The sequence below is a fragment of the Carlito syrichta genome, unplaced genomic scaffold (genome assembly GCF_000164805.1).
Source record: "Carlito syrichta isolate Samal-C Ts95f unplaced genomic scaffold, Tarsius_syrichta-2.0.1 Scaffold313461, whole genome shotgun sequence".
NCBI classification, from domain to species: Eukaryota; Metazoa; Chordata; class Mammalia; order Primates; family Tarsiidae; genus Carlito; species Carlito syrichta.
The window spans coordinates 1-22544 of NW_007257557.1; the positions used below are offsets into that span (position 1 = coordinate 1).

Genomic DNA, 22544 nt, shown 5'->3' on the forward strand with positions numbered 1-22544 from the left:
CCCCGGACTCCCTCCAAGATCTCCTTCCCGGTCGCCGCCGGGGACAGACCAGAAGGTCCCACGCGGGCCACGGCTCGCCCCAAGTGGGGAGACCGAGGGAAAAGGGGCTCCAGGCGTGGGCAGAGCCGCCACCGACCCCAGAATCCTGCCAGGCTCTGCCGGCCCGGCGCCCCGGCCCAGCCCTCCCTCCTGCCCTCTCGCCCCGCAGATCCCGACTGGGCCTCCTACAAGCTGGGGGTCTTCATCTGTCTCAACTGCTCCGGCGTCCACCGCAACTTCCCCGACATCAGCAAAGTGAAATCCGTGAGGCTCGACTTCTGGGACGACAGCATTGTGGAGGTTAGAAAGGCCTGCGCGCCAGGAGGAGGTGGCCGGGGCGCTCCCATTCGACAGAGGAGAAAACTGAGCTTCGGCGAGGGGCGATTCTTCTAGCGAGAGGCAACACAGCCTGCTAGACGGAGGCTTATTCGGAGGCCCGAGTTCAAATGCTGACGCCATCTCTTGCTTACTTACAACCTGGTGGCTGGCTCCTTAGTCCTAGCTGCCACCCTTTCACAGCGCTGCTTTGAGGATTAAACGTAGACAGGAGTGCGGGACTTGGGGACCCTCACGCTGGCCTGAGATCAAATTCCAGCCTGCCACTTGGGAGCCGAGAGACTGTGAGCAACCTGCTCGACCTCTCTGGGCCCCAGGTCCCACCTCTGCAAAAGAAGAAGTCCAGGCACCAGTAAGTGGTCAGTGAACGTTGCTGTTATCACTAGTGGAAGTCCTGGACTGGGGGAAGGGAAATGCCTGATTCATGACCGGTGTTCCTCCTCCCCTCCCCTTAGGCAGGAAGAGGACCACCACTTTGAGGGTGTCCCTCGGCCTAAATGGTCATACCACTTTGGCCAGAAAACCTTCAGAGAGCAGGCCGGCGCTGGTTGGTTGAGAGTTTGGGGGATGTTGAGGGAGCAGGCAGAACACTGATTGAGTCCCAGGTCCTGTGCTAGACACCACTGGGCTGGCCACTTTACCGTGAGCCTCCTGAGTGCTGGGTCGTGGGAGAGAACGGTGAACACGGGCCCTGACCATCTGGAGCTTACGTAAGGAGAAAGGCAGGAAACCAGTAAGCCAGCACATAAACCTGAAGGGTTTCTATTTGCATCCTATAACTCCCCTGTTGTATTTTCTGCAATTCCACAGGCAAGAGCCCAAGAGTCAGTCAGGGAGTAAATGGCAGAGTGAGGATTTGAACGCTGCTCTGTTGGGATCTAATGCTGGTACAAATCCTGCGGCCCCTGTGTAGGAGGAAAAACTCTGCCCAAGAGATGTGAATTAAAAGCCTGGTGTTTCTTTCCGCTCCTGGCCTCACCCCAGATGTGGTACATCCTTGGGTCTCTTGGTTGCCAAAGGGCCCCCCGGTCATCCTGATCTAGGCACGCTGTGAGGCCAGCAATCTCTTCTTCTGTCCTCAAGCTACATCTGTCTCCTGCAGACTTTCAGGGCCACCGGGGGTCCTGGACATCTGTGGAGGGAGTGGGAGAAAGAGCGTGAGCTTTGAAGTCACATAGGTCTGGGTTCAAATCCCAGCTCTTCATCTATAGCTGTATTGCTTTGGGCAAGTCTCCTGTCATCTCTGAGTCTCAGTATTCTCATCTGTAAAATGAGGACAGTAACATTAAAATGGTTGAGAGGAGCCAACAAGCTGATGTGTGAGAACTGAAAAGTGCTGTGCCTGTACACGGCATGGTCCCTCATGGTCACCGGCTGGGGCTTCCCAGCAGTGTGGATGACCAAGTGCAGGGGACGGCTCTTTCTTGGAGGCAGTGTCTTCTGACTCAACCTTGGAGTCAGCCAGACCAGTGGCCTCATAGTTTCATTTCACATTTCTTCAAGTTCTAATATGACCCTGAGTTGCTGTTGTCTTGCAGTTTATGACCCACAACGGGAACCTCCGTGTGAAGGCCAAGTTCGAAGCCAGAGTCCCAGCTTTCTATTACGTCCCTCAGGCCAACGACTGCCTGTGAGTGGGTGACTCCTTAGGGACTGGGTGATGGGTCTTCCTGGTTCTGCCTCCTTCTCTCCTACCCATCTCTGGTGGCTTTGTCTGTGGTGGTCTTGTCTATGGACCTGTCAGCAGGTAGATGTAGGAACTCACTTGGAAACCATCGTGGAGATCGCTTGGGAGATTGGGGTCATGCCTCTCTCCATCTCTGCTGCTTGGGTGTGTCACGTCCGCTCTCTGGGTCTCAGTTTCCACAGTTAGGAAATGGAGGATTTTCTCTGTGATCTACGCCTCTGCCTCTGAAGTTCTTCTAGCCTAGAAGACATAACTTGACGGGGGGGGGGGAAACGCTGGTATTTTAATAGAACAAGTATGTTTCAGCTACTTCCTACCAAGTAATATGCCTTGGACTGTACCACCTAAGCTCAGGTTGACTCCAAGTAATTTGCCTGAGCTTCAGATCTCGAAATAATAACCATAAAAATAGTAGTGGCTACTAATATTTATTGAGCTCCGTCTATGCACCAGGCCCTGTGCTAAATACTTATGTGCCTTAGTTTATTTAATTCTCTCGACACCCCCATAAGTACAGTTATTATGCCCATGCTGTAGATGAAAAACCTGAGGTTTCCAGAGGCAGGACCGAGTCTAGTCCATCTGGCACCAGGGCCTGTGTGACTGCATCATGGCATGGGAGAAACCAGTATAACGGGGGCTGTGAAGCAGCAGGAGGGTTCATGTTCCCTGGAGGTCAGGGGTCAGTGTGACACTGGTTCCTCATGACCCCTGACCTCTGCAAGACTGATTGCCTGTGTCTGAAAGTCCTTCCAAGTGACTCATCTCACCACCAGGGCTACTGGACAGTGTCATATGTAAATGGTGAGAGGGTATCCCTCTAGGCAGACAGCACCTCATGGAGGCATGGCTGACAAGTAGAAGGCAAACTGCATTTCAGCTATCTGGCCTCAATAGGGTGCTTTTTGGGCAATGCACAGACTACACAACTGTGCCTGGCAATCCTGCAGTTTCTTTTTTCTTTTCCCCGCCCCCCCCCCTTTTTTTTTGAATCAGGGTCTCACTCTGTTGCCCAGGCTGGAGTACAGTGGCAGGATCACGACTTACCACATCCTTGACCTCCTGGGCTCCTGGTGATCCTCCTGCCTCAGCCTCCTGAGTAGCTGGTACATTAGGCATGTGCCACCACACCTGGCTAATTTTTTGATTTTCTGTAGAAACAAGGTCTCGCTATGTTGCCCAGGCTAGTCTCGAACCCCTAGGCTCTAGCGATTTTTCCGCCTCAGCCTCCCACGCTACTGGGATTACAGGCATGAGCCACCTTGCCCAGCCAGTCCTGCAATTTCTCAGTACTTAGACTTCCCAAAGGCTACTGGTGTAGTGTAGAGTGGTGGGGAAGCACAGCTTTTGGAAAACTTCCAGTTTTATCTCCTGACTCTACCACTCCCCAGCTGTGAGGAGGAGAACAAGTTACCAAACCTCTCTGACTGTTGGCATCCTCATTTGGAAATGTAGACAGTGATGCCTGTGTCATAGCATGGTTGTAGAGATTATGAGGTAATGTGAGTAAAACCTCTCACGTGCCACCCGACACACTGGTTTTCACCCATTTCTCAGTGTCAGCTTCAGAATGCTGCCCATCCCTGGCCCAGTCGTGGAGTGTGCTGACTCAACTTGAGAGGGCCTGGCTCCTCCTGACTCGCTGCTGCCACTTGACCCTTTGCTCCAAGAACTCAGAGAGCACCTACTATGTGCTAGGCTTTCTGCCAGCACTATAGACATCACTGGTCATGGCTCCAACAAAACTTCTCTAAATACCCCACCTCTAGGACTAGGATTCACAGCTCTTGAGCTCCATTCCCTCTCCCAGTTCTGATCCTGTGGCTCAGTGGGCCTGGGGACTCTTCTCCATGTCCTGGGGGTGAAGGCTGTGCATTAGGAAGGACTCCTGAAGGTAAGGGACAGAAAACCCAATTTAAACCAGCTTAGGAGAAAGAGGATTTTTATGGGTTCTGGAAATCAGAACACAGGAAGGACTGAGGTGGGATCAGCCTTGAAGGACCAAGCCGAGGACTCAAACATGATCAGGTCTCTCATGTTCTCTCTGGCTCTCATTTCTCATCTCCCTCTCACCCAGGCTTCCTTCATGCAGCTGGTGACAAGGCCATTCCCGGGTGCCAGGCCATACCTCCCAGCATGACCCTGGAGAGGGCTTCTAGTCAACCTCTCCTTCAGTCTTGGTCCTTTGGGTCCACATAGCCCAGGCAGCCCAGCTCTGAATGACCCAATTTGGGCTAGGTACCCAGTTCTAGGTCATTTTGTTGCCATGGGATAAAGTCATATACACACTGGAACATTTACCTGAGAAAGGTGAGAGGGAACCAAATGATTAAAATAAATCCACTCTTGACTGCATGGTTTTTCTGCAGAAGCCATAGCTGACAATATCTGATAAAGGTCGCATCAAATACCTGCTATGTACCAACATAGTGTTGGGTCCTTTGCATATATGTAAACCTCTCAACAACCCTGAGGGGTAGGTAGGAATGACAATATTGGCAATTCTTCAAATTCAGAGAGTTAAGTAACTTGCTCTTGGTCACACAGTGGATAAGTGATAGAGTGAAACCAGGTTCCCCGTGTCAGACCCCAAGACCACTGCTCTGTCCAGTGTAGCATGCCTGGATTCCATGGTGGTAACTCATCTGTGAACCTGATCAACAGGTAGATGCAGGAAAGCATTTCGCCCTACCAAAATGCCAAGTATCATAGACAGGCATTTATGGCAGATGGGAGAGCCATCTTACCTCTAGGTAAAGTTATTCTTCTCATCTTGTGAGATCTGTGTTCTTCGTTCTAGAAAACAAATGTAGGTGGTGGCTGTACCTGTCGCATTGACCTAGAGAGCTGAGGCTGGGCTTGAAAAAGCCCAGTGGTTCTCAAATATCCCACGGGAGAAATAGTCCCTCTCTCCCAGGAGACATTTGGCAATGTCTGAAGACATTTTTGTGTGTCATAACTGGAAAAGGGATGCTACTGACATCTAATGGGTAGGGGCCAGAGGTGCTGCTAAACATTCTAGAAGCACCTGATAGCCCACCACAACAAATAATTCTCCAGCACCAAATGTTAATAGTTCTGAGGCTGCGAAACTCTGGGTAATCTGAGCAGGCAGTGAGGCAGCTGCTATGATGTTCCTACTCTCAACTGCAGGGTCTTGGAAAGTTACTATGAGAAAAGGATGCCTCAGGTGCAGCTGACCAGGGGTTCTCTCTTTTTAGGGTCTTAAAAGAACAATGGATTCGAGCAAAGTATCAGAGACAGGAATTTATGGCTGATGGGGAAACCATCTCACCCCCAGGTAAAGTTATTTTTATCATCTTGTGAACCTGTGTGCTAATGAGCTCTAGAAAATGAGGTACCTAGATATTCAGAGCCGAATTCATCCAAGAGATGCCTACTGCCCTCACTTGGGCACAGAAGCTGAGGTGTGGGTTTCTCTAACTTTAAAATTGCAACACATCAACTGGTGGGGTTTTATGGTCTGAGTAGCAGGAAAGCTTATTTGTCTGAGGTCGTGCAGGACCACAAGCATGGAAGAGTCTCAGTATAAATTGCAGGAAGTCTCCTCCCCCGGGCCCAGTGGCTCATGCCTATAATCCAAGCACTTCGGGAGGCTGAGGCAGGTGCATCACTTGAGCCCCGGAGTTCAAGATTAGCCTGGGCAACATAGCAAGACCTTGTCTCTACAAAAAAAATTAGCTGGATGTGGTGATGTGCACCTGTAGTCCCTACTACTCAGGAGGCTGAGGTAGAAGGATTGCCTGAGTTCAGGAGTTTGAGGCTGCGATTGTGAGCTGTGATTGTGCCACTGTGCTCCAGCCTGGGCAATATAAGACCTCAATTCCAAAAAAAAAAAAGGAAAAGGCACCTCTGTTTCTGGCTAATGTAGCTCCTGGTGATCTCAAGTGTTCATGAGTAGCACGGGTGGGATTTCAGCCTCTCTTTCCACCATTGTGCTGGGTACAATCTCTTCATTGACTCTGGACCCATGGCAGTTTTACCCCACTGTCCTGAGACCAAGCTGACACTTACCCAGAGAGAAAAGTGTACAAAAGCACTCTTGAAGGACCAGAGGCAGTCAGTGCTCAACTCTCCTGGCTCCTACCAGCACAAATTATTCTTCAAGCCAGCAGATATGCAGAGGGCACTCATTATTCCTAAAGTTTCATTCGGCTGCTGTCAATGTGAAGTTGGGCAGGACCAGGCATATTCAGGCCTCTTTTAGAATCTGTCCCATTTCTAGAACTTAGCCTTCTTTTTTTTTTTTTTTTTTTTGAGTTGGAGTCTCACTCTGTCGCCCAGACTGGAGTGCAATGGCCGCTCCCAGCCACCGCAGCCGCATCCTGCTGGGCTCCGGCGATCCTTCTGCCTCAGCCTTCCAAGTAGCCGGAATTACAGGCATACGCTACCACGCCCGGCTGATTTTTTGATTTATTGTAGAGATGAGGTCTCACTGCCCAGGCGGGTCTCAAACCCGCGGGCTCAGGCAATCCACTCACCTCAGCCTCTCAAAGGCGTGGGATTATAGGCTGAGCCACCGAGCCCGGCTGAATTTAGCCTTCTTAAGGGTCTTCTTAGGAGACAGCCTGACACCATGGAGAGCCAAGGAAGAAAGGTTTTAGGCAGTGGAGGAAGTCCAGCTGAAATGGTAAGACCTCACAGAATTGGTCCCAGATGGGACCCTTGTGTCCTGCAGCTGCAGTAGCCAAGTTCCACTGGAGCTAACTGGGCAGCAGGCAGAAGGCTCACTGCAACTCTGAGACCCGATGGGGTTCATGAACTGTTTGTACATCTTAAGGTCACGGGTGTTCACTCTTTCTTTTTTTTTTTTTTGAGTTGGAGTCTCTTGTCCAGGCTGGAGTGCAGTGGCACGCTCATGGTCACCCGAGCATCAACCTGCTGGGCTCCGGCGATCCTTCTACCTCAGCCTTCCAAGTAGCTGGAACTACAGGCACTAACTGGAACTACAGGCACATGCTACCATGCCTGACTAATTTTTGATGTATTGTAGAGATGAGGTCTCTCCAAGTTGCCCAGGCTGGTCTCAAACCTGTGGGCTCAGGCAATCCACTCGCCTCGGTCTCCCAAAGTGCTGGGATTACAGGCTGAGCCACCAAGCCTGGCTGTTCACTCTTTCTTGTCCCTGGCGGTTCAGGTAACCGAGAAGGATTCCTGTGGAAGCGGGGGAGGGACAACGCACAGTTCCTGAGAAGGAGGTTTGTCCTTCTGGCAAGAGAAGGCCTCCTGAAGTACTACACTAAGGAGGAGGTAAGAGGCCAGACCAGTGAGGGAGTCGCTCCCTGAGCACCAGGCTTCACCCACTAGCGTCTGCATTCTAATCAGCAGTGCCTTGGCTTGTGGATAATCGCGGCCACTGAGTGTTAGGCATAACTTTCTGCTACTTCGTCTTGGTTGCACAATCAATCCAGTCCACTAAAACACACACTTCTGTTTTCCTAGAATTGGCTTGGACCGGTCCGTGTTGATGACCACTGGGTTTTACTTCATTTATTCATTCAGTTAAATATGTATTGAATACCTACTATGTGCTAAACGTTATTCTAGGCACTGGGGACATAGCAAGGAACTAAACAAAGCTCCTGTTCTCATGGAGTTTTCAGTCTAGTGGAAGGAGGTACACCAGTAACCAAAGTGCACATCAATATATAATATACCAGATGGCAGTAAGTTCTACATAGAGAACTTGCCTTTAGAAGAAGGAGGGGCGTTGGAGAGTGATGAGGATGTGACAGGGTGTGCTGCAGCAGAGTGGGCAAGGAAGGCCTCTCTGGTGACATGTGAGCAAGTAACTGAATAAACGTGGGGGAATGAGCTATGGGACTGTGTGGGGAAAGAAGAGACAGGGAGAACAGTGTGTGCAGAAGTCCCAAGCACGGTCATGGCTAGCATGCACCTTTGTACCAATTAGATGAAGATGGCCCCTCTAGGAGGAGATGGCTCCTGGGTCCCAGTCTCAAAAAGCAGAAGCCTGGATTTCAATGATCACTTAGCCAGGAGCTTTTTATGCAGTGCACACACTGCTTAACCATAAGCCTCAGCCCTGGCCCTGAGCTAGGAGTGTGTTTTGTGAGTCTGTAGAGCATCAAGGAAGCCAGAGTAACCCGTACACAGTGAGCAAGGAAAAGGATAGAGAGAGATGAAGTCACACAGTGAAGGACCTTGTAGGCCATGGTAAGACTTGAGAATTTTTTGGTAACAGCTCTATTGAGATATAATTCACGTACTATACAATTCATCCATTTAAAGTATGCAATAAAGAGTTTTCAGTGTATTCACAGAGTTGTACAACGATGACTACAGTCAGATTTAGAACTTTCTCATAACGTCAAAAGAAACCATATGCCCCTTAGCTGTAATCTCCCATATTGCACAAGCCCTAGCTCTAGATAAACTCTGATCTACTTTCTGTCTCTATGGATTTGCCTATTCTGGACATTTCATATACACAGAATCATACAATATATGGTTTTGCTTTGGATTCCATTTTGATATTTATTTAGTTGAGTCAGGGCCTTGCTCTGTCACCCAGGCTGGAGTGTAGTGGCACGATCATGGCTTATCACAGCCTTGATCTCCTGAGCCCAGGTGATTCTCCCTCTTCAGCCTCCCAAGTAGCTGGAGCTACAGGTGCGTACCACTATGCCCAGCTAAATTATATATGATCTTTGTAACAGTAACAAACTTCTTTCACTTAGCACAATACTTTCTTTTTTTATTGAGTTGCAGTCTCACTCTGTCGCCCAGATTGGAGTGCAGTGGCCGCTCCCGGCCACTGCAGCCTCGACCTGTTGGGCTCCGGCAATCCTTCCGCCTCAGCCTTCCAAGTAGCCGGAATTACAGGCATGCGCTACCACGCCCGGCTGATTTTTTTATTTATTGTAGAGATGAGGTCTCGCTGCCCAGGCGGGTCTCGAACCTGCGGGCTCAGGCAATCCACTCACCTCAGCCTTCCAAAGGCGCGGGATTACAGGCTGAGCCACTGAGCCCGGCTAGCACAATACTTTCAAAGTTCATTCATGCTTTAGCATGTATCAGTAGTTGATAGGTTTTTTTTTTTGAGCTGGATTCTCACTCTGTCACCCAGACTGGAGTGCAATGGCCACTCCCGGCCACCGCAAGCCTCGACCTGCGGGGCTCCGGCAATCCTTCCACTCAGCCTTCCAAGTAGCTGGAACTACAGGTGCACACTACCACGCCCGGCTAATTTTTGATTTATTGTAGAGGTGAGGTCTCGCCAAGTTGCCCAGGCGGGTCTCGAACCCACGGGCTCAGGCAATCCACTCACCTCAGCCTCCCAAAGGCGCGGGATTACAGGCTGAGCCACCGAGCCCAGCTGATAGATTTTTATTACTGAGCAATATTTCGCTGTATGGATATATGACATTTTGTTAATTCATCAGTTGAATTGTTTTCACATTTTGGCAATTATGAATAATGCTGCTGTGAACACACATGTGTACATTTGTTTCAGTTTTTCTCAGGTTTATCTAAGAGTGGAATTGCTGGGTCATATGATGACTCTATGTCTAATCTTTTGAGGAATTATCAGACTGTTTTCTGAAGTGGCTGCATCATTTTACATTGCCACCAGCAGTATATGAGGGTTCCCGTTTCTCTGCATCCTCACCAACATTTGTTATTATCTGTCTTTTTTTAGTTATTATCTTTTTTTTTGAGTTGGAGTCTCCCTCTATCACCTAGACTGGAGTGCAATGGCCGCTCCCGGCCACCACAGCCTCGACCTGCTGGGCTCCGGCGATCCTTCCGTCTCAGCCTTCCAAGTAACTGGAACTACAGGCACGCGCTACCACACTGGCTAATTTTTGATTTCTTGTAGAGATGAGGTCTCGTCAAGTTGCCCAGGCGGGTCTCGAACCCCGGGGCTCAGGCAATCCACTCACCTCAGCCTCCCAAAGTGCTGGGATTACAGGTTGAGCCACTGAGCCTGACCTTTAATTATTATCTTGGGTATGAAGTAGTATCTCATGGTTTAAATTGGTATTTCCCTCCTGGCTAATGAGGTTGAACATCTTTTTATGTGCTTATTGGCTATTTACATATCTTATTTGTAGAAATATCTATTTAGATCATTTTCCCACATTTTACTTAGGCTATTTATATTTTTATTAATGAGTTGTAATCATTCTTTATATATTCTAGATACAAGTCCCTTATCATATATGTGATCTGAAAAAATGTAAGTTTTTGGATTTTACTCTGAGTGAGATTGGAAGCCACTGGACGATTTTGAACAGAGAAGTGATATGCTTTGACTTTAAACTTTTTTTTTTAAGTCAAAGTCTCACTCTGTCATCTAGGCTGAAGTATAGTGGCACGATCACAGTTTACTGCAGCCTTGACCTCTTGGGCCCCGGCAATCCTTCCACCTCAGCCTTTTCATAGTTGGGACTACAGGCATGTGCCACCACACCTGGCTAATTTTTTGTAGAGCACGGGTCTTGCTATGGTGCTTAGGCTGGTCTCAAACTCTTGGGCTCAAGCCATCCTCCTATCTCCACCTCCCAAAGTTCTGGGATTGTAGGCATGAGCCACAGCGCCCAGTCTGAGTTAAACTTTTTTAAAAAGGAACACACTGGCTGCTGCTGGGTGAGAATAGGGAAGGAAGGAGGCAAGAATGGAAGCAGATAAGTGAGTTAGAAAGCTATTGTAGTAACCCACATGAGAAAGATTGGCAGATTAAACCAGAATGGTGATGAAGGAGATGGTTAGAAGTGGTCAGGTACTGGATATATTTTAGAATTAGCTCCAATAGAATTTATGAAGGATTGGATGTGGGGTGTGAGAGTAAGAGGAATCAAGAATGAATCCCAGATTTTTGTCCTATGAAACTAAAAGGATATAGTTGTCATTTGCTAAAAAGGCAAAGATTTAGCCCACTAAGGGGATGATCAAGAGTTCTTTTTATTTGAGATGCAAATTAGTCGTCCAGTGGAGACATAGAGAAAGAAGTTGGATGTATGAGTTTGGGACTGTGGAGAGAACTGAGCGCTGGAGTCATCAGCCTGTAGACTGGGTTAGCAATGGGACTACCTAATCAGGAAAAAGATGTCCAAGGACTGAGTATTTTGGTTACTTGTTGCTGAATAGCAAACCACCCGAACCCTTCATGGCTTAAAATATCAAGTTACTATTTCTCACAATCCCGTGGGTCAGGAATGTGATCAGGATAGGCTGCTTCAATATCTTCCATGTGGTGTCAACCAGGCCACTCCGCTGCATTTAGCTCATGATTGGACTGGCTTGGAGACCCTAGGAAGCCCCCTCTCACATGTCTAGTTCCTGGGCGTACTCTATGTGGTCTTTTTTTTTTCTCTCTCTCTCTCCCTCATTCAGAGGTTGCAGCATGGTGGCTGGCTTCTCTATCCAAAGTGAATGCTACCAGACTTCTGGAAAGCTGGCCAGGAACTGCATTCTATTGGTCAAAGTAAATCATGCAACCAGCCCTGATTCAAGGGAAGGGGAAATAGAGTCTCCCATTTTTTTTGGAGATATTGGGAGATAAGGACTTGGGGAAGGCCATCTTTGGAGACCATTGACCCCACTGAGCCCTGAGGCATTCAAGTATTTAGAGGACAGAAAGATGAGAAGTTTCCAGCAAAGATAAAGTAAAAGAGTAGCCAACAAAGGAAGAGGGCAGACTCTGAGCACTTTAGCCTTCACCTTTATCTCTTCCTCTATGCAGAAATTTTTATTATTTCCCTTGTTGCTTTCCAACCAGACAGACCAGAGGTTATGTCCAGTGTGGCTGCAGTCTGGGCTCAAGGGCAGAACGCTGGGGGGTAGAGTATTCTTCCGAGTGAGAGGAGGGATTCCTTCTCAGTCCTCAATGTAAAGCACTGAAAAATGTTGCTTTTTCAACATTTTTGCTGAAATGGTACAAAATGCAGGAAGAGAAAGTGCTGCTGCAGCTAGGAAAGGCCACCAAACCCTAGCAGCTGCTGTGAGTTGGCCTTAGGACAGGGCCTCAAAATTGGTTAGAAAAAGTTGATCTGTTTTTCAGTCCTAAACCAGTTCAATCTAGAGCAGTCCAAAAATAGAACTGGTTTCCTGTGTTCTTTTTTATTTCTTTCTCAAAATGGAAATTGTTTATTATAAAGATAACTCATGATGATATAAACATTCTGGGAAATATAAAAAAGTAAATGAAGTATAAAGAAGGTGAAACTGCCGGGCTCAGTGGCTCAGCCTGTAATCCCGCGCCTTTGGGAGGCTGAGGTGAGTGGATTGCCTGAGCCCGCGGGTTCGAGACCCGCCTGGACAGCGAGACCTCATCTCTACAATAAATCAAAAAATCAGCTGGGCGTGGTAGTGCATGCCTGTAATTCCGGCTACTTGGAAGGCTGAGGCGGAAGGATCGCCGGAACCCAGCAGGTCGAGGTTGCAGTGGCCAGGAGCGGCCACTGCACTCCAGTCTGGGCGACAGAGTGAGACTCCAACTCAAAAAAAAAAAAAGTTTATTTGGGCACCAAAAAAAAAAAAAAAAAGAAATCCATGCATAGTTTTTTCATAATATGCATTTTCCATGAACTTTTTGAAGCCCTCTTCTATAAGAATACCATGTGATCCTGTTTATATGAATTTCTAAAACAGGCAAAACTCTTCTATACTAATACAAGGCAAATAAGTGGTTTTCTGGAGTTGATATGGAGTAGGGATTGGCCGCAAAGGGGGACAAAGGAGCTCTTTTGGGGTTATATCTTCATTGTTGTGGTAGTTACATGGGTATATACATTTGTCAAAAATCAAACTGCACTCTTAAAATGAGCATAGTTTATTGTCTATAAATTATACCTTAATGAAGCTGATTACATGAAAATTAACAATGAGGTACAATTTCGTACCCATCATATTAGCAAACATTTTTTACTCTGGCAGTGTCAAGCATTGGTGAAGATATGAGGAAAGAAGTACTGTTCTTTTCTCTTTTTTTTTGAGTTGGAGTCTCACTCTGTCGCCCAGGCTGGAGGGCAGTGGCCGTTCCTAGCCACCGCAGCCTCGACCTGCTGGGATCTGGCGATCCTTCCACCTCAGCCTTACGAGTAGCTGGAACTATAGGCGCACGCTACCACACCCAGCTGATTTTTGGATTTATTGTAGAGATGAGGTCTCACCAAGTTGCCTAGGCGGGTCTTGAACCCGCGGGCTCAGGCAATCCACTCACCTCAGCCTCCCAAAGCACAGGATTACAGGCTGAGCCACTGAGCCTGGCTAGTACTGTTCTTAATATTGTTATTATTATTTGAGTCGAGGCCTTACTCTGTTGCCCAGGCCGGCACGCAGTGGCATGATCACGACGATCAGGACTCATGGCAGCCTCAAACTCCCGGGCTCAGGCGATTCTTCCACCTCAGCATCCCTAGTAGCTGGGACTACAGACATACACCATCAGGCCTGGCTTAATTTTTTGAGTTTTTGTAGAGATGAGGTCTCGCTGTGTTGCCCAGGCTGGTCTCAAACTCCTGGTTTCAAGCAATCTGCCTGCCTTGGCCTTCCAAAGTGCTGGGACTACAGGTGTGGGCAATGTTGGTGTATCGCAACATGGGTAGACCTAAAAAATGTAATGTTGAGTGACAAAGGCAAGATCAAGACCAATTGATAAAGTGTGATGCCATTTATGCAAATTAAAACCCCATTGTTCTTAGATATATGCATATGTATGTATAGTATAAAAGTATAAAAAGTGAACTGGAAGGATAAACATCAAGGTGATGATAGCGCTTGCCCATGGGGAATGGAGGAGGAGAATGGAATGGATTGAATCTGTTAAAGGGACTGACTTTATTAGTGATGTCATAATTCCTTTTTTAAAAGTTAGGAAGGCTAGGTGCGATGATTCATGCCTGTAATCCCAGCACTTTGGGAGGCCGAGAGGGGAGGATCACTTGAGGCCAGAAGTTTGAGACCAAAAAGACCCTGTCTTTACATGCACAGACGCTCACACACACATACACACAAACAGGCAGACGTGGTGGCACATGCCTGTAGTCCTTGCTACTTGGGAGACTGAGTCCAGGATTTTAAGACTACAGTGAGCTATGATTGCACCACTGTACAAGAACCTGGATAACAGAGTGAGACCCTGTCTCTAAATAAAGTTAGTGGGGTGAGGGAGAAAAAAAGTTAGGAAGAATATTGATGAAATTAGATATACTTTTTTTTATATCTTCAGTGCTTCTCATAGTAAATTTTTATTTTTTTATATTAACCACTAAACCACCAGGTACTCATAGTAAATTTTTTTTTAAGTTTCGCATAATCTTCCAAGAAAACCATTGTTAAGAGAATTGGTGTAGATCTGTCTATACTTTTTATGCATGTTCAAATATACATACAAATATACATTATGTTTATATGCATGTACATTTATGTGCATGTGTCTGTGTGTAGAAGTTTTATGTTAAGTTCCTGCTATACCTCCTGTTCTGGGACTTGATATTTCTCACTGATGAATATCATGGATATTTTTCATACTAGTAATATTGAACTAACTTAGGGGGCTCATTGAAGCCAGGAGTTTGAGACCAACCTGGGCAACATAGCAAGATTTCATGTCTACAAAAATAATTTTTTTTGAGTTGGAGTCTCTGTTGCCCAAGCTGGAGTGCAGTGGCATGCTCATGGCCACTGCAGCATCGACCTGCTGGGCTCAGGTGATCCTTCCACTTCAGTCTTTCAAGAAGCTGGAACTACAGGCATATGCCATTACGTCCGGCTAATTTTTTTTTATTTATTGTAGACATGAGGTCTCACCAGGTTGCCCAGGCTGGTCTCGAACCCATAGGCCCAGGCAATCCTCTCACCTTGGCCTTCCAAAGTGCTGGGGTTATAGGCATGAGCCACTGTGCCCAGCCTACAAAGTCGTTTTTTTTTTTTTTTTTCCAAATGAACTGGAGGCCAGGCACGGTGGTTCACACCTATAACTCAGCATTTTGGGAGGCTGAGCCTGGAGGATCACTTGAGGCCAAGAGTTCAAGACCAGCCTGGGCAACATAGCAAGACCTCATCTTTACAAAAAAAAAAAAAAATTAGCCAGGCATAGTGGCACATGCCTGGAGTCCCAACTACTTGAGAAGCAGAGGCAGGAGGATTGTCTGAGCTCAGGAAGTTGAGGCTGTGGTGAATTGTGTTCATGATGCCTTTGCACTCCAGCCTGGATGACAGAGTGAGACTCTGACTAAAAAAAACAAACAAACCCCAGAAAACAAAAATTAGCCAGGCATGGTGGTATGCAACTATAGTCCTCACTACTCAGGAGCAAAGGGTAGGAGGATTGCTTAAGCCCAGGAGATCAGGGCTGTAGTGAGCTGTGATCACAGCACCCTACTCCTGCCTGGGTGACAGAGTGAGACCCCATATCTAAATAAATGCAATTTTTTTGAGGTGAGGTCTCATTCTGTCACCCAGGGTAGCATACAGTGGCGTGATCACAGCTCACCACACCCCCGACCTCCTGGGCTCAGGCGATCCTTCTGCCTCAGCCTTCTGAGTATCTGGGAATACTAGTGCACCCAGCCACATCTAATTTTTTATATTTTTGTAGAGATGAGGCCTCACTATGTTGCCCAGGCTAGTCTTGAACTCCTGGGCTCAAGCAATCATCCTGTCTTGGCCTCTTAAGTATTAAGATTACAGGCATGAGCTGATGTGCTCAGCCAAAAAAAATTTTTTTTAATTGATTTAAGTTAGTCTTTTAAAAAGACTGTGGTATTTCTAGGTGTACTATGATTTATTTAATCCATCACTGTTGATGGACATTTTTTTTTTTTTTTTTTTGAGTTGGAGTCTCACTCTGTCACCCAGACTGGATGCAGTGGCACGCTCCCGGCCACTGCAGCCTTGACCTGCTGGGCTCTGGCGATCCTTCCAAGTAGCTGGAACTACAGGTGCGTGCTACCACGCCCGGCTAATTTTTTTTTTTAATTTTATTGTAGAGATGAGGTCTCACCAAGTAGCCCAGACGGGTTTCGAACCCACGGGCTCAGGCAATCCACTCACCTCAGCCTCCCAAAGTGCAGGATTACAGGCTGAGCCACTGAACCTGGTGGACATTTAACTCATTTCCTTTTTTTGTTGTTGCTATCACCAGTAATACCACAATAAACATCTTGTGACATACATGTTTGCATAATAATGCAATTTCTTCCTTGGAATAGGTTGTTGGATGCAGAATTGTGTGTCAAAGCAAAATACTCAACATTTTAATTGATATGACCAAATTTCTCTCCAAGAGAACGTTTTTGTTGTTGTTGCTCTTGTTGTTGTTGCTGTTACCCAGGCTGGAGTTCAATGGCACGAACATGACAATCACGACTCATGATAGCCTCAACCCACTGGGCTCAAGCCATCCTTCCCACTTCAGCATCTGAAGTAGTTGGAACCACAGGAGCATGCTACCATGTCTGGACAATTTTTAAATTTTTTTTATAGAGATGAGGTTTTGCTATGTTGCCCAGGCTAGTCTCGAACTCCTGGATTCAAGCCATCCACCTGCTTTGGCCTCCCAAAGTGCTGGAATTACGGGTGTGAGTCACTGCACCCAGCCTGAGAACTTTCTTCTTCTTTCTTCTTTTTTTTTTTAGTCTCACTCCATTGCCCAGGCTGGAGTGCAGTAGCCCACTCACAGTCACCCCAGCGTCGATCTGCTGGGCTCCAGTGATCCTTCTGCCTCAGCCTTCCAATAGCTGGAACTACAGACGCATGCTACCACACCCGGCTAATTTATTTATTTATTGTAGAGACGAGGTCTTGCCAAATTGCCCGGGCTGGTCTCGAACCCAGGGGCTCAGGCAATTCCCTTGGCTTGGCCTCCCAAAGTGTTGGGATTACAGGCTGAGCCTCCGAGCCCGGCTGAGAGCTTTCTTTAGGGACAGAAATGTTCTGTGTCTGCCCTGTTCCAATGCCATAGTCACTAGCCACAGGTGGCCACTGAGTGTTTGAAATGGGGTATGTGTGACTAAGGAACAGCCTAAATACCTGTTTATGTCTGTTTTATTTGTTTGGCTTCCATCAGTGATTTGCTTCAGAAAGTCCTATGGCTAAAAAGTTTGAAAAATCCTAAATTAAGGTATTTCCTTCCAAGAAAACCAGCTTTCAGCTCAGAGAGGCCTGTCTGATTAGGCTGGGGTCATGGGATGTCTACGAACAGGAGATCAAAGCGAGAACATTTAAAACCCATACAAAGGTACACATTGATTTTGTCTGCATTAGGCCTTGGTGAAGGCTGATCAGAAGCCAACTGTTGACTTGAGTATCCTCTCTCTCTTTCCAGGGCAAAGGACCCAAAGCTGTCATCAGCATTAAGGACTTGAATGCCACCTTCCAGACAGAGAAGATAGGGCACCCCCACGGGCTGCAGATCACCTACAGGAGAGAGGGTCACACCAGGAACCTGTTTGTGTATCACGAGAGTGGGAAGGTGAGATGCCTGGAGTTGCCCCTCAGCCTTCAGCTCAGTTCCCCAGGACTAATGGCTCCCCAGGCCAGCTTGCTGCCTCCCTTGCTCATAGGTGATATGCTCAGCGGCCTCTTAAGACTTGCTGCTGCTATTTGCCTTAATTTGTTGTCATCTCCTAGTCTGAGACTGAGGTATGAGGAAGGCAGAGTGAGATCACAGAGAGGAACCTGGCAAGTCCTGTGAATCTAGCTGGACATGCGTGGCCACCAATGGGAATCCAAGTTAGCAGAAGCAACTATACCCAGGGACGGCAGATCCAGGGTGGCAGGAGGGCAAAGATTCTGAATACGGGAGGAGGAATGGATAGATGACTAGGTGGCAGTGCACTCAAGAATGTTGCTTTTCGCCGGGCTCGGTGGCTCAGCCTGTCATCCCGCGCCTTTGGGGGGCTGAGGTGAGTGGATGGCCTGAGCCCACGGGTTCGACACCCGTCCGGGCAACTTGGCAAGACCTCATCTCTACAATATATCAAAAATGAAGCCGGGCTCGGTGGCTCAGCCTGTCATCCCGTGCCTTTGGGGGGCTGAGGTGAGTGGATTGCCTGAGCCCGCGGGTTCGAGACCTGCCTGAGCAGCGAAACCTCATCTCGACAATAAATCAAAATTCAGCCGGGCGTGGTAGCGCATGCCTGTCATTCCGGCTACTCGGAAGGCTGAGGCGGAAGGATCGCCGGAGCCCAGCGGGTCGAGGCTGCGGTGGCCGGGAGCAGCCACTGCACTCCAGTTTGGGCGACACAGTGAGACTCCAACTCAAAAAAAAAAAAAAAAAAAAAGAATGTTGCTTTTCAACATGTAGTCCTGCACCGACAACATTGGCACCACCTGGGAGCTTGTTAGAAATAGAGTCTCGACTGGGTATGGTGACTCACGCTTATAATCCCAGCACTTTGGGAGGCCGAGGTGAGAGGATTGCCTGAGCCCAGGTGTTCGAGACCAGCCTGGGCAACTTGGTGAGACCTTATTTCTATAGTAAAACAAAAATTAGCCGGGCATGCTGGCATATGCCTGTAGTTCCAGTTACTTAGAAGGCTGATCAAGGCTGCAGTGGCTGTGAGTGTGCCATTGCACTCCAGCCTTGGCAACAGAGTGAGACCCCAACTCAAAAAAGAATAAAAGGAAATAGAGTCTCAGGCCCACCCTGGATCTACTGAATGAGAAACTGCATTTTAAGCTGGGCTCAGTGGCTCAGCCTGTAATCGCACGCTTTGGAAGACTGAGGTGAGTGGATTGCCTGAGCCCGCGGGTTCGAGACCCACCTGGGCAACTTGGCGAGACCTCATCTCTACAATAAATCAAAAATTAGCCAGACATGGTAGCGCGTGCCTGTAGTTCCAGCTACTCGGAAGGCTGAGGCAGAAGGATCGCCAGAGCCCAGCAGGTCGAGGCTGCGGTGGCCGGGAGCAGCCACTGCATTTTAGTCTGGGCGACAGAGTGAGATTCCAACTCAAAAAAGGAAAAAAAAAAGACTTTCCAGAGGGAGGAGTTTCTAATTAAGAATTGTGTGAATATGCTAAAAAAGGCACACACTCCAACCGACTTGAAGGGGACATGGGTGGAAAGAATACAGAGGTATCATTTATTTCAAGGGCAATAGGTATGGCTGGGCCTCTTGAGAGATTAGAATCAGGAGTTCTGGCCGGGTTCGGTGGCTTACCCTGTAATCCCAACACTTTGGGAGGCCGAGGCAAGTGGATTGCCAGAGCCTGTGGGTTCGAGACTAGCCCGGGCAACTTGGCGAGACCTCATCTCTACAATAAATCAAAAATTAGCCCGGTGTGGTAGCATGTGCCTGTAGTTCTGACTACTTGGAAGGCCGAAGCGGAAGGATCGCCGGAACCCAGCAGGTCGATGCTGAGGTGGCCGTGAGTGCACCACTGCACTCCAACCTGGGAGACGGTGTGAGACTCTAATTTTAAAAAATTATAATAATAATTTTAAAAAGAATTAGGAGCTGTGTGCGTGTGTGTGTGTGTGTGTGTAGAGAAAGAGAGAGAGAAAGTGCCAGTAATGTTGTATTTCTTTGTTTCTCTAAGTTCTAGGACTCCATTCCCAAGATCACCAAGGAATCTCATATCAGTCATCTTTCTCAACCCTCTCCCTTGGCTTTACCTTGGGTCTTGTGCAGTCTAGGAGACATGAGGGGATTCCTGGTTGTTAGCCCATGATAGGCTCTCTGCTGCTGCCCCATGACCAGATTGGCTGGACACTGGTGGCCACTCCTCCATGCCAATTACTACCACCAGGACTTTTGCTGAGGTTCCCAAGGTCTCTGACACTATAACTCTGGCTTCCTCCCATCTGCCCAGTGTGGTGAATGACTACCTAGATGTGAGGCTTCTACTCCCCGACTACCATTCTCCTCTTTTGCTTGATATCCCAGCCTTTCTGTTAGATGGGCATATACGTAGGGTGCACATGCGTGCCTGCAGGAGCCATGGGTAATTTAAAAGTAAAGTGGACAGGTATAAGGAGTGATGGGGGCTGTGGCAAAATGGAAAACCTGCACAGAGGATTGAAACAAACAAAATTTCAGGAGCCAAACAAACATGTATGCAAGTTGGATTTGGCCCCAAGATCACCAGTTTGTGACTGGAGAGACCTTCCAAAGTAAAGGCCTGGGTGTGTCTTTTCTGGGTTGGCCCCATTCCATTAGTGCCTGAGATACAAGAAGGTTCTTAACAAATGCCAGGACAAGAGAGCTCAGAACCCTGTACTACTAGGCCTGTGTGCTTGACCTAAGAGAGAGAAAGGAAAAGTGTGCATTTCTTTGCACACAAATGACTTTTTCAACCACTGTATTACATCAAAGTCCAGCAGTGCAGCTATTGGACCGTCTTTTAGCCTCCCAATTCTAAATTTTTGGAAGAAAGAATCTGATAAGCCCAGTGCAGCCTCTGTATTGGTCTAGCTCTGGTCCGGTTGCTGTGGCCCAGGAGGAGCAGGACCGTAGGAGCCAATGGGGCTGTCACTGGCAGTGGGTGAGGGTGGCTGGGACAGTTCTCATAGGAGCAGGGCTTGGACTGAGCAAGCACCCAAAAACCCATCCACTATAACATCTACACTAACCTGCAGGATGAGTAGAATGTTCTAGATAAAAGGTGTGTGTGAGAGGGAGGTGGTTGAGGCAGAATGTCCCAACAGGAGGGAACAGTATGAGTTGGGGGAATTGCAAACAGCTTTGTGTGGAAGGAGCTCAAAGGACAAAGTACATCACACTAAAGTACTTGGACTTTTTTTTCTGAGAGTAGTAGAGAGAACTCTAAGCCAGACTGGATTCAATCTGTACTTAGAAAATCACTCTGGCTGCCACGAAAGGGCTGATGGGAGAGCAACAGATCAAGGCCACCTAGAAACGTGACCCTTGGCTAAGGGAGGCATTTTCCCAGAGTGACAGTGGGAAGGACCCAAGCCAACTTCTGCCTAAGCCAGGCCATGAGTATCCCCATTAGAGAGGCATCCCCAGGTGCACCTGTCTTTGACCTCTGAGGGGGCAGGTCTTTGACATCTGAGGACAACGATTTCCTAGACCCTTGCTCCTCAACGGGTGTTCCATTGACCAGCAGCATTGTATCACCTGAGAGTGTTAGGAATGCAGAGTCTCAGGCCCCACCCCAAATCTGAATCTGCATTGTAACAAGCTCCCCAGGTGATTCGTGTGTGTGCATGCATTAGGAAGTGAAAAGCCCTGTTTTAGGCCATTGCAGAACTCCCATGCTGTTCACTCCATCCTTTCCCATGGCTCTGGGGTCTCCCTGTCTCTCTGAACTTCCCACCTGCTCAGGTTAGCTCATGGAGCCCTGACACAGCACACCCCCCGACACGTCTGAGCGGAGCTGTGGGGCGTGTTCGTGTGCTGAATGAATGTGCCCCAAACCTGACACCCAGCTAGCTCCCTGCCACCAGACTCAGCCTCCCACCCCACCCCACCTCACTAACTGTCTGTGTGCCCTTTGCTTCTCTCTCGGCAGGAGATAGTGGACTGGTTCAATGCCCTTCGTGCAGCCCGTCTGCAATACCTGAAAACGGCCTTTCCTGAGCTCCCGGAGTCTGAGGTAAGCTAAATGTGGTCCCCAACTTCTGCATCTCCTCTCTGCCATCTCCTTCTCTCCTTGTCTGCTGACTCCAAAGACACTTAGAGGCCAGCCTAGGTTTGTTTGCAGGCAAGGCCTTGAGACGGGAGGTCCTCCAGAGGAGGCTGGCAGCTTACAGCCTCACACATGGCAAGGTGGCCTCCAAAAATCAGGTAAATTTCTGCCGTTCAGCATGCATGGCTGCTATCTGTGTTGTCAAGGGGCTCAGGGGTCTTCCTGACCCCTTCTGTCACCAAAATGTACAAATGTTCCCTAGCATACTACTTACAAAATGCTTTTGAGCCTATTTTATCTTGTAAAATGGCAGTTAGGTAGGAGTGACGATTATTTCTGGTCTCTGGAAGGCAGTGGGATCCTCCCCATGGCGTTTGTAACAGGAGTAAGCCTCCCTTCCATGACCAAGTTAATGGTGAGCCTTTCTTTTGTCTTCCTTTCAATTGTCCCCTGATGTCTAGGGCCTCTGTCTACCCATCTCAGGCTCCGCTAGGGAAGCCAGCATGGTGTGGGGCAGAGGATGCTGCCTTGAGCCAGGAGGCCTGGGCTCTTGTGGATGCTGTGTTGTTAACTTGCTGTGTGACCCCTGCAGGTCATGCCACCTCACTGAGCATCTGTTTCCCTACTGGTGAAAGGGAGTTGGTCCAGGTCATCTTCAAGTCCCTTCTGGCTCTGCGGTGGTGTGGTTTGGTCTCTGTTTTAGGCATCCTTCTAAGAGGATTTTGTAAGTGATGGGAGTGGAGAGAGGGCATGTTAGTCCTGAGGTTTTCTTATTCCCAACTTCTAGACCCTCCTTGAAAGTCTAAGATGCAGCCGGGCTCGGTGGCTCAGCCTGTAATCCCGTGCCTTTGGGAGGCTGAGGTGAGTGGATTGCCTGAGCCCGCGGATTCGAGACCCGC

At 48.3% G+C, this 22544-nt stretch overlaps 1 protein-coding gene across 1 annotated transcript in view; it reads left to right on the top strand.

Moving 5' to 3' along the window:
* The first annotated feature begins 145 nt into the window (after positions 1-145).
* The window catches only part of ADAP2 (ArfGAP with dual PH domains 2), a 29941-nt gene continuing 7542 nt past the window's right edge, over positions 146-22544 (top strand). The window contains exons 1-6 of the mRNA XM_008070503.2: positions 146-339; positions 1914-2005; positions 5284-5363; positions 7221-7333; positions 17376-17522; positions 21529-21612. Coding sequence (XP_008068694.1) covers positions 1917-2005; positions 5284-5363; positions 7221-7333; positions 17376-17522; positions 21529-21612 — 513 coding nt within the window. The 5' untranslated portion in view covers positions 146-339; positions 1914-1916. The remainder of the gene's footprint in view (positions 340-1913; positions 2006-5283; positions 5364-7220; positions 7334-17375; positions 17523-21528; positions 21613-22544) is intronic.